This window comes from Ochotona curzoniae, unplaced genomic scaffold (genome assembly GCF_017591425.1).
Source record: "Ochotona curzoniae isolate NIBS_2020 unplaced genomic scaffold, NIBS_Ocur_1.0 contig_3498, whole genome shotgun sequence".
Taxonomy (NCBI): Eukaryota; Metazoa; Chordata; class Mammalia; order Lagomorpha; family Ochotonidae; genus Ochotona; species Ochotona curzoniae.
The window spans coordinates 2,070,482-2,083,037 of record NW_024465885.1 but is presented as its reverse complement, the minus strand read 5'-3'; the positions used below and the strand labels follow the sequence as shown (position 1 = coordinate 2,083,037).

Below are 12,556 nucleotides of genomic sequence, written 5' to 3'. Positions count from 1 at the left end.
TAGCAAGCAATAGTTTATTGTGTGCAAATTTATATGACAGAACCTAATAGGAATAGCAGTAAGGTGGAAATATGTGAAATATTACTCAAGTTATTAGCATTTGTTACTATAAAAATAATTAAGCTAATTAATTGAGAGTGTTTATGCATATTATTTCAACAAGAGTAGAGAAAAAACATTTTTTCTGCCTTTTAAAATGTGTGTTTATGTTAAGGTAGGCTAAGTCATGGTATCAGGTATCATCAGACATGTAATTACTCATTGTAATAGGTGGGCATTTCAAATGGTCAGAAACATTCTTACTCTTATCATTCTGGGCTTAGACCTAGACTGAAGAGAACGCTTCCCTTGGCACACCAAGCTGCAGGGGTCCTGGGAATCCTTTCCATCTTAGCAAACCACAGAGTACTCAAGAGTATGTGACTTTCCTGCGCACATGTGGATTTTTTGGTTGGCTTGGTGTGTTTTTGAGTCAGATTCCAGTAGAGGAATCTAAATAGAAGAACGTTCCATAGCCATATTTAAATGCAGAGGATGCTAAGAAATGCAGTTCAGTTGTATGTCTAGATGAGAAAGAATAGATTTGAAGGTATAACTAGCAATCTACTTCATGTACAGTGTATTGATTTAAAGTTTTCTAAAAGGAGAAAAAGGCAGGAATTTGTATTCTGGCTTGGTAATGTATAATTTTCTTCCCAATTTAGGAATTACACTGTCCGAATATTTCCGTGACATGGGTTATCATGTCAGTATGATGGCTGACTCTACCTCTAGATGGGCTGAGGCGCTTCGAGAAATCTCTGGTCGCTTAGCCGAAATGCCTGCAGGTAAGTCTGCATTGCCTGTCACATAAGCAAGACTGGTAAGATTTGGGGCTCTGGCTTGGAATCCCTTTTAACAATTTACTTTCATCTTCCAGACAGTGGATATCCTGCGTATCTTGGTGCCCGGCTGGCATCTTTCTATGAGCGAGCAGGCAGAGTGAAATGTCTTGGAAACCCTGAAAGAGAAGGGAGTGTCAGCATTGTGGGAGCGTAAGCACCTGAATTGTTCTTCTTGAAAGAAAAATGTCACTTATTTTGAAGATATGTTTTATTTTTATCAGAAAGGCAGAATTACAAAGGAAAAAGGAGAGACACAGAGGGAGACATTCCATGCACTGGTTCACTCTCCAAATGGCTGCAATGGCCAGAGCTGAGCCAATCTGAAACCAGGAGCCAAGAGCTTCTTTTGGGTCTTGTGCATGGGTGCAGGGGTCCCATAGCCTTGAGCCAAATTCTGCTGCTTTCCCAGGCTATAAACAGGAAGCTAGGTTGGACGTGGAGCAGCTGGAATACTAACTAGCATCCAGATGTAATGCCAGTGCTGCAAAAGGAGGCTTAATCTACTACCATAAGGGCACAATCCCAAACATCACTTATTTAAGAGAATACAAACATACTTGAAAAGTAAAATTAAAACATTATATTTATTTTGGGGCAAAAAGTTTGAGATTAGTCCATAGTCTCCATGAACTCTTGGGGAACTTTATATACATGTATTTTAAAACCTTTTACCTGAAATCTTTTAACTCCATTTTTCATGAATTTTTTAAAGTCTACTCATATTTCCTTCCTTCAGAAATCCTGGGTTTTTGTTTTTGTAAGATTTATTTATTTATGTTGGAAAGTCAGATTTAGAGACAAAAGGAGAGACAGAAGGATCTTTTGTCCAATCTTTTATTTCCCAAGTGGCTGCAACAGCCAGAGTTGAGCGGATTTGAAGCCAGGAGCCGAGAGCTTCTTCTGGATCTCCCTTGTGTGTGCAGGGTTCCAAGGCTTTGGGCTGTCCTTGACTACTTTCCCAAGCCGCAAGCAGGGAGCTAGGAGGAAAATGGTGCAGCTAGGACATGAACTGGTACCCACATGGGATCCTGGCACATGCAAGATGAGGACTGTAACCACTAGGCTACTGTACCAGGTCCGGAAGCACTGGTTTTTAACCAATGTTGTACTGAACTGTCATCCAGATAGCTCTTTGAAGGCCACATATTTAACTCATTTCTACGTATTCTGGTTCCATACATTTGGCTTCATGGATTAATTATATTTATGTCACAGTATCTTGGGAATAACTTGAAAGGTTATAGACTGTAAAGGTGAGATTGGTTCATGGTGAAAACAAAATGAATCTTCATGAGTCCTGCATAAAGCCATACTTGGTTCTCAGAGCTTTCTTTGTGTTTCTATTTAAGTCAAATAATGAAACATCATGGGTAAAACATTCTTTTCATTTCTTATATCAGAAAGTGTTCAATTGTTATTTGTAACTGAATGAATGACTTTAAGATTTTTACGTAAGATTTTCTTTCCAAAGGTCATTTGCAAAGTTACTTTTAAAAAGTTTCGTTCATTGAAATTAGCCTTCAAACTGACCTTCATAAGCAATTTCTAATGACTATTGTTTTTCTTTTTTAGAGTTTCTCCACCTGGAGGTGATTTTTCTGATCCAGTTACGTCTGCTACTCTTGGTATTGTTCAGGTACTTAACATAATGCAGTCAACTTCTGAGACTTCTCTGTCTTTCCCCACATTTTTTTTTAAAGACTGATGCTGCTTAATTCATAAGCTCTGTGTAGCTTTAATCCAAGCAAAATAATAGTGAAACCAAGGTACTATTTCACAGTCCAGGCCCTTGTAGAAATAAAAAGTTTTGAAAATTGTATATATCAACTGAAAAAATATACAAATACACATGAAGCCGTAACATTTTAATGAAACCCCATAATCCAGATCAACTTGTTACACATCTATAGAGTGTTTTGAAGAAGCAAAAGCAACAATAACAAAAAGGCCAGTAGCTTTTAAAGAAACAGTTTGTCCCAATTTCTATTTTTATTTTAAGGTGGGTTGTTTTTTAGATTTACAGTATTTCTCTCAAATCACTATGGAGTGTTTACTTCAGTCATTGAAAAGTAGATAATGCTAAACTTTGCTTTGGAAGCATTCTGAACACTGAGAGTTTTAAATAATGCAATCTGTTTGCTTAAAATTTTTAATAAATCTAATAAAGTATAGTGGAAAACAAATCCAGATATCAAAGTATTAGTGTGTAAGACCAACACTGTCGTTTAAGTTATAATAATCCTAATTATAGAACAGATAGGCCAAGAGATATAGAATGACAATAATGTGTAAATTTATTTCTCCTCACAGTGAGGCCCAAGGCAGAGGAACCTTGGTACACGAATAATATGGTCACTCCACTGATTCTTTTAGCCAATCCATGTAAAAGCAAGACTAGAATCGGGATCTGCCTGGACATGTTGCTTCCCAGTGACAAGGCACGATGGGCAGCTTAGTTGACCATTAAAAGAAGCCTAAATAAGAGATGTGTACAGGTCAACGCTATAGTTAAAAAAAGAAAGAAAGAAAAAGAAAGAAGTTGATATGTTTATAAGTACATATGTTTTATTTGAGTGAGAAAGCCAGAATATTTATCTAGGTTTCTAGAGTATTAAATAATATGGTCTGGGTTTTTTTATTTGTTTTAATGTATGGATCCAGACAGTAAAATGTTACCGATATGTAAGGCCAGTACTACTGCTTGTCAGAGTAATGCTAGTTACTTTCATATGAAATTCAATGATAGAAGCTAAATTTAAAAATTAAAAAAGACTTTTAACATTGGCTAAAATTTTGGGTTTTAAGTTTTAGGAAGAACAGAATCAAAGTTAGAAATGTGTCAAGTGTCTGTGAATGATCACCCTCAGCAGAATGATTCAGCAGCATCACTAAATTGGTCTTTAATCATGGGGAATTGATTTAATCAGAACATTTGTATGTTTTGAATCCAAGTGTCTATACCATCTCAATAAACTTTCTGGGGGCACAGCATGATGGCTCAGTTGGCTAATCCTCCCCCTTCAAATGTCATGTTTGTTACCAACTGCTCTACTTCCCATCCAACTGCATGCTTGTGTCCATGAAACTCTATGCTTGTGGCCTGGCAAAACAGTGGAGGGTTGACCCAAAAGCCTTGGGATCCTGCACCCACGTGGGAAACCCGGAGGAAGCTCCTGCCTCCTGGCTGCCGATCAGCTCATTTTTGGCTGCTGTGGACATTTGGGGAGTGAAGGAGTGAAGGATCTTAAATGAAAATTTAAAAAAAAAATACCTTGGGTTCATGTGTTTACAATAGTGTACATATATATATATTTTTTTTTTATTTATATAAAAAATAGTTCTGAAAGGCAGGTGAAGAGACACAGAAATAGAAAGCTCTCTTAACTGCTGATTCATTCCTCCAAGGCGTACAGCAGCTAGGGCTGGGCCAGGCTGAAGCCAGGGGCCAAGAATGTCATCCAGATGTCCCATACGGGCGGAGACTCCCAGCTGTGTGGGTCATCACCTGTTGCCTCCAGGGTGCAGATCAGAAATCTGGAACAGAGCTGGGACTCACATCCAGCCTCCCAGTCAGCCTCCTGACCCCCAAACTGCTCCTAGAAGTATTTTTCCTAAGTTAGTTTTCCTTTCCACTGTCAGATTTGATACGCTATTAAGGAAATTAGGATTTTTAATTGTAGATATTGTCCAATATGAATATGAATACATTTTTAAATTGATATTTTCTGTAACTTGTATTCCATTCAGTTATACTGGGCGTATATTTAAAAGATACCTGATTTGACCAGTAAATTATAGAATTACATATTTAGGACAAGCAAGCATGCCAGTGCTTTATTTTAACTTTTATTTTTTAAGAAAAATTCATATTTAGTTTTTTTTTAATCAGGTGTTCTGGGGCTTAGATAAGAAACTGGCTCAGCGTAAGCATTTCCCCTCAGTCAATTGGCTCATCAGCTACAGCAAGTACATGCGGGCCCTTGATGAGTACTATGACAAACACTTCACCGAGTTTGTTCCCCTGCGGACCAAAGCTAAGGAGATTCTGCAGGAGGAAGAAGACTTGGCAGAGATCGTGCAGCTTGTGGGAAAGGTAAGTTCTTGAACTCCATGGAGGAGACAAATAAAACTTTGAAGATGCATATTGAATGACAAGATCAATATTTATCATATTTTGAATTAAGTAATTTTTTTTCCCTTTATGGCACTTAGCATAGTCATGGTATATTATAGATGAGATAGAAATGGTTGGTTTATTTTTGAAATGGCATGTATTATCACCAGAATAGAGGCAATAGGATTAAAATCTGATGGCCTGTTTTTGTTTTTGTTTTTTACTTATTTTTGTTTTGTTTGTAAGACATTGAGATAGAGACAAAAAAAAACAGGAACAGAGAGATCTTTTATCCATTGGTTCAATCTCCAAGTGCTAGGAGCCTAGATCTTAGTCCTGGTTTACCACATGAATGGCAGAGAACCAGCTAACTTGAACCGTCACCCACTGCCTCAAAGGCTGTACGTTATCAGGAAGCTGGAATCAGAGGTGAGGCCAGGATTCAAACCCAGGCACTTGGATATATGATCTTAACATCCCAAACAGTGTCTTAACCCCTGCACCAAACACTTGCCCCTGTTAACATTTTTTTAAGTGCATTAGGGCTAGCAGTCAGAACCATGGCTTGCTAATCCTCTAGTAATTAGCTCCTCTATGCTTAAAGAGGTGACTTATATACTTTCATATCTATTTTGATAGTTTAGAGGAAAATGCTATAATTGAATTTTGCCAAATCAGATCCCAGAATTGAATGACTTCTTAGATACAATACAGTGCTCTCTGGTTCTGTTCGTAATTTTAGCTTACCTTAGGAAATACTCCCCTAATTTCCTCAAGAAAGGATAGTATTATAACATAGCTAGCATAGATCGATACATGCTTAATGAGACTTCAAAAAGGTCATAGAAAATAGAACTAGAGAACATTTGATGAAAACATTTTTTGATTACATAAAAAGTAAGGATTTTTTAAATATTATTTTTTATTGATTACATTGCATTATGTAACACTGTCTCATAGGCTCTAGCATTCCCACATATCCTCCCCCCATGGTGGATTCCTCCACCTTGTTGCCGTATTACAGTTCAAATTCAGTCAAGATTCTTTCATTGAAAGCATAGAGTGCAGCATCTTACTGTCCAGATAAATTCAACAGTTTCTTGGGGAGACCATCTCTGGTCTGAAAGCAGAGCTGGCAGAATATCATCCCGATCAATTGAAAGCTTCAGCATAACATCAACATCAATTTACAACATTATGGAATTAATTGACATGGTATTAAGTAACCAATATGTTAAAAAATGCAAGTTCTTAACCACATCCTGTGACTACTTCATTGACATTTCAATTTTAATTTATACACAGAACCGGCTGCTGTGCACCTTAAAATAGCTATAGGGTACTATTCAGCTGTTTCGTGACTATTTTCATTTTAGCATTCAGCAGTTTATAGTGTCGAAGCTTAATTTTGCTGAACTTGGCAGATTTTAGGATAGTCTAAACTGGCATATAACTCTAACAAGGCATTTGTCAACAGTTGAAGCACAGAAGTTTTAGGAGGGGTTTGCAGAGAAATATTCAATACCTTAGTGAGGAGTAACTAGTCTTTGTGTCCTACCTAGTAAGGCATGTGTGAGTTCACACTGACTGTTTCATGTCTGGTTCCAAGCTTTCCTTGTTGTTCTCTATCTGTTCCAATGTGTGTGTGTGTGTGTGTGTGTGTGTGTGTGTGTGTGTGTGTGTGTGTGTGTGTGTGTGTGTGTGTGTGTGTGTGTGTTTGGGGTGGGGGCTCCAGAGTGACCCTGATGGTCACTGCAAGATAGGTTGGGGATCCAAAGTTGGAACTAAGTGAGGACCAGAGAAAGCTCCTCTCCCTAGTCCTGAAGGAAGCTTAAAAGTAAGGATTTTTATTCGACAAAGACCCATCATGAATAAAGCTAACAGACCACTGACAGCTTTGGGAAGTTTGTGACATAGACAGATATTTGCTGTAAATTAACAAGACGTTTCAAACACTGACATTAAACATGAACGAAGGAAAGACTAACAAACGTGTGAGAAACATTCAAACCATGTAAAGATATCAAATATACTGGTTAGATAAACTGAGATATAGTTGTAGTTAATACATATATCCGAAGAAATTCAGCAACAAATCCTAAAGGACACTGTGGGAGTGAGGGAAGTGGAGTTGTCTTCTTGAATTGCAGATTGGTTCAGCTCCAACCATGACAGCCATTTGGGGAATGACTCAGTAGATGGAATATCTATGTCTCCCTCTCTTTCTGAAACTCTTTGACTTTCAAGTAAAATAAATAAATCCTTTTTAAAAATGCCAAAAGGACAAATAAGAATCTTCTAGATAACTAAAAGTATGCATAAAATGAAAATATGCGTTTCACATGAGTGTAAAAAAAAGGATATGCACAGAATACATTTGTATAGGTCCCCATGGTTGAAGAGAATAGAGATAAAAGGGATTTAAAATTTTAAAAAGAAAGGAAATATGGGATCCTTATCTAAGGAACTTAGGGCACCTAAATAATATAAGGTGATGAATAACTTGATGAAGCTGTTCTCTTCCTGACCTCTGTCTAGAAATCTTACTATTCATCTAGCAACAGTAATATCATCTCTCAAGACTGATAGAGTGATTGCAAAACTTACAGCTTTTGAGGTATTCTGTTTAAAAGGCAGAGTGCTCTAACTTAGACACATATGTACCACACTGTGTAATTTTAAATACCACTTAATACCTGGGCTCTAGATTTCTATGAAGTAGAATTAAGACCGAGAGTTCAGATAGTTAGCAAACCAGTGCTTATTATAAGTAGTATTATAGGGCACGTAATGCCATGGCTCAATGACTAAATCCTTACCTTACAAGTGCCAAGATCCCATATTTATTTGCAAGGTGCAGCATCAGAGAGAGGTGATCTCTTCCGTCTGCTAGTTCACTCTTCAAGAAGTTAAACAGGGCTGACTTGTTGATTCATCTGACTAATTCTCCACCTCTAAGCATGGCATCCCATGTGCACATCAGTTTGTGTCCTCGCTGTTCCACTTTCCATCCAAATCCCTGCTTATTGCCTTGGAAAGCAGTGGAAGATGACCCAAAGTCTAGGGACCCTACACCCATCTGGGAGACCCAGAAGAACCTTCTGGCTCCTGCCTTATGATTGGTTCAGCTCTGGCCGTTGTAACTATTTGGGGAATGAACTAGTGGATGGAAGATCTTGTAATCCATCTCTCCTTCTCTCTGTAAATCTGATCTGCCTTTCCAATAAAAACAAATAAATATATATTTTTAAAAAGTAATGTAAGAAATAAGCAACAATCAGTTGCATGCACATGTGCATAGCAGCACTATTCATAGTAACCAAGATTGAAAGCAACGGAGTTGCGTATCTGTGGATTAATGGGTAAGCACCGTATGGAATAGCCATACAATAGGGTATATAAAAGCCAGGAAATCTGTCCCACACACAGATGAAGCTTGAGGACACTGTGCTAAGTGAAATAAACTAGCCATCAAAAGCCAAACACTGGTTTCACTTAAAAGAGGTGTCTAAAATAGAGCCTTAGAAACCTAGTACAGTAGTGATATACCAGGAACTGACAGGAGGAGAGAAAGGTAGGTTACTGCTTAATGGAGGAGAATTTCCGATGTACAAAAGGAAAATTCTGACAGTCTCTTTCATAACAATGGGAAGAAAATTAATGCTGGCAGAGTGTATACTTAAAAAGAGATATGGCAGGCCCAGCGTGATAGCACACTTCCCACTCAGCTCCCTGCTTGTGGCCTGGAAAAGCAGTCAAGGACGGCCCAAAGCCTTGGGACCCTGCACCTGTGTAGGGGACCTAGAAGAGGCTCCTGGCTTCAGATTGGCTCAGCTCCAGCTGTTGTGGCCGCTTGGGGAGTGAACCATCAAAGATCTTCCTCTCTGTCTCTCCTCCTCTCTGTATATCCGCCTTCCCAATAAAAATAATAAATAAATCTTTAAAAAAGGGGGGATATGGCAGTAATTTTACATTATGTACTCTATCACAATTGCTAAAGAATTATCAAAAAGCAGTTACAAAGCAATTATTTAGTGGTCATGTGTTAAATATTCATAGTTTCCACTTGCTGACTAGTGGCTACCCTCAGTCCTGCATTCAAGAAGTACATTTCTAAAATACCTCATTTTCTCTTTTAGGCTTCTTTGGCAGAAACAGATAAAATCACTCTGGAGGTAGCAAAACTTATCAAAGATGACTTTCTACAACAAAATGGATATACACCTTATGACAGGTAAAGTATACTAATTTTGCTTTTTTATGTGAAGATTTTCTTGAAGATTTCCTTTTTTATTTGAAATTTTATTTGAGGTGCTTCAAACAGATACTGGCATCCATGTCAAGGGACTGATTCAAGTCCTGGCTGCTCTACTTTCCGTCTAACTCCTTGCCAGTGTACCTGGGCAAGCAGTGGATGATGGCACAAATGTTTGAGTCTTTGCCACCCCTTTGGGAGACTCAGATGGAGTCCTTGCTCTTGGCGCCAGCCTTGCCCAACTCTGGCTATTGCAACTTCTTCTTGCTTTGTTTAAGATTCACTTATTCTTACTGGAAAAACAGATGTACAGAGAGAGGAGAGACAGAGAAAAAGATCTAACATCTGCTGGTTCACTCCCCAGGTAACCACAATAGCCAGAGCTGAGCCAACCCAAAGACAGGAGCCAGGTCTCCCACCTGAGTGCAGGTCCCAAGGACTTGTGCTGCTTTCCAAGGCCGTAAGTAGGGAGCTGGATAGGAAGTGGAGCAGCTGGGATATCAACCAGTACCCATATGGAATGCCATACCTGGAGGTGAATTGGCCAGTTGATCTACCTATGAACTTTTTAAAGATCCCATGAAGTATATTCTGGTCCCCCCCCCCCCCCGAAAAATCCACTTTTTTCATGTGCTTTTCTCATATACTCTGTGACTCAGTATATTGATTTGGTTTGTATGTTCATAACAGTGGGCTCTAATGATGTAATATGTCTTACCTTGACTTGTCTTCCTCACCTGTACAATTATGACAGTGTTTTTACTGATATACATGAACCTCAAAGTGTTCATACAAAATGGAATTGAAATGAATTTTGGGGGGGTGGAAAATATTTTTAAACCCATGAATAGTTTTTTCATAATATACATTTTCTGATTTCTGTAAACTTTCTCAACTTTTCTTGTACAGCCATCCAGAATTAAATTGTAGCTTCCCTCAGAAGCTTTCTTCCCAGCTTCTTTCCAGTGTACATACTCTTCTCTTCTGCTCATTTCCCAAATAATTATATGCAACTGTTCCTGTCTCAGTTCCCGTGAGCCCTATGTTTTTCTCTACCTAAGTCTCTGTTGAATGTTCTTGCCACCTTTACTTTTTTCATTATTGGCTCTGCTACTCTAATTGCATGGTTAAATTTCCTATTTCTTTCAAACATCAAGAATTTGAGGCCTTTCATCTCAGGATAGTTTTTCTCCTTCAAATCGAAGTTGGTTTCATATCAGAAACAAAGAGGGAACTGAGCAAACAAAAGGGTTGCCAAGATGTAGGGTATGTAAAAAAATAGGCCAGCATGCCAAAAACCTCAGGAATCTGCCCTATCAGGAACCACCCACCCAAAGAGAACAAGAGGAAACTTAAGTGGTGTATGCAGATATGTTTAAATGCAACAGGAAGTTGTCATAAATGTGTTATCTTAGATTATTTACTCATGGCAGGCGGGAAAGCAGGGTATTGTTCAGCCCTCAGTTAAAACATCAACATCCCACAGTGGAGTACCTGGGTTTGAATCCCAGCTTTGCCTTCTCATTCCAGTTTATTGCGAATACAGACCCTCAGAAGCAGCAATATCAGATCAAGTGACTGAGTGTCTGCTACCCACATGGGAAATCAGGAATGAGTTCCCTGCTCTCAACAATAGCCAGGCCAGGCCCTTTGTTGGCATCCTGGGATGAACCAGGGAGTAGGAAGGTCTCTCTGTTTCTCCCCCTCTCTCTAATTCAAGGGGGGGTGGGGGAGATTGGTAAATGAAACAAACACTTTAAGGGAAATAGTTATTATTAACTTCAGAAACTTGCAATTTCCTGCCTTTCCATTATTCATTAAACCTTAACCTATCAGAAGGGGGCCTTTGTAAGTCTTATTTTGCCATTTGAATTACTTATCTAACTGCTCTGTGCAAAAACACATTCTTGGAGAGTCTGTGGATTGTAATTGTACCAGTACTATTTCATTGTTTTTCCTGTGATGGTGATTTCATCAGAGAAAAATAAGCACTACTCTTAAAATAAATAAAAGAATATGTCTTCTGCTCTCCATCCCATATCATGATATGTCTCTGTTCAAACATTCTGGCTAAGCTGTTCTTGAACTTCCTCTGGCCTTTTTTCATTGCTAACGTAGCATCGTGTGTGTGTGTGTGTGTGTGTGTGTGTGTGTGTGTGTGTGTGTGTGTAAAATCATTCATTTATTATAAGAACTTCTTTGGGATTTGTTTTTGTTCATTTCTTTTTAACCTTCATTTGCCCTAGGTTCTGCCCATTCTATAAGACAGTAGGGATGCTGTCCAACATGATTGCATTTTATGATATGGCCCGCAGAGCTGTTGAAACCACTGCCCAGAGTGACAATAAAATCACATGGTCAATTATCCGTGAACACATGGGAGAGATCCTCTATAAGCTTTCTTCCATGAAGTTCAAGGTATAATTTCATTTCTGCTATTACTTGTTTAGTAGAAAATGTCTATTTTCAAATCTTCTAACTGCTTGAATCGCAAACCTAATTTGGGATGGTTGTATATATCATTATGTACATGGTCAGGTTACGTAATGCCAGAACAGTCTTCAAAGTTATATTCCAGCAAGAAACCTAATGAGTTACAATACGTCACGTCTAAAATAAATGCTGATGTGTTTCCCACTTGTCTTGGCCACCAGGCAGTGTAGAGCTAAATTCCTTGTTGAGCAGCAATTATCTTACGTCAGGTGCCAATTACCAGCTCCTCCTCTGTGTTCTTCTGAAATGATGTCTGCTGTTTCAGAGATCACCTGTTATACAGGATTTTTAACTTTGGAGTGTCCTTTTATGCTTTTGACACACACACACACACAAAACACAAGTGAAAATAGTGAAATGAAAGTATTAGAAACTCAAATGTATAAGTTGGTTTTAGAATATTTGACAAGTTGAAATATAAGTCATACTGTCCAGGTGTACTTGTTGATCATCCAGTGGCAATGACTCTCTGCATAAAAAATTTTTAAATACAGCGTAAGAAATTTAAGATAAACTTGTGGGGCTGGTGCAGCAGCATAGCAAGTTAATCCACTGTGTGTGGTGCTTGACGTTCATTATGGACACCAATGAGTCCTGGCTACTCCACTTCCAATCTGTCTCCCAACTATGGCCTGGGAAAGCAGTGGAGGATGGTGTAAGTGCTCTCTCTCTCTCTCCCTCTCCCTCTGGTTCTCCCTCTCTCTTTGTGAAACTCTGATTTTGAAGTAAAATAATAAACTTTTAAAAAAATAAAACTAAAATAAACTTATAAAAATAAGCCTTTATTGTACCAATAATTTAAGATTATTA

The 12,556-nt window shown here is 38.4% G+C and overlaps 1 protein-coding gene across 1 annotated transcript in view; it reads left to right on the top strand.

Moving 5' to 3' along the window:
• The window catches only part of ATP6V1A (ATPase H+ transporting V1 subunit A), a 44,975-nt gene that overhangs the window by 28,180 nt on the left and 4,239 nt on the right, over positions 1 to 12,556 (top strand). Inside the window, exons 9-14 of the mRNA XM_040980459.1 lie at positions 705 to 827; positions 920 to 1,034; positions 2,457 to 2,520; positions 4,774 to 4,977; positions 9,138 to 9,232; positions 11,500 to 11,671. Of these exons, the coding sequence (XP_040836393.1) occupies positions 705 to 827; positions 920 to 1,034; positions 2,457 to 2,520; positions 4,774 to 4,977; positions 9,138 to 9,232; positions 11,500 to 11,671 (773 nt within the window). The remainder of the gene's footprint in view (positions 1 to 704; positions 828 to 919; positions 1,035 to 2,456; positions 2,521 to 4,773; positions 4,978 to 9,137; positions 9,233 to 11,499; positions 11,672 to 12,556) is intronic.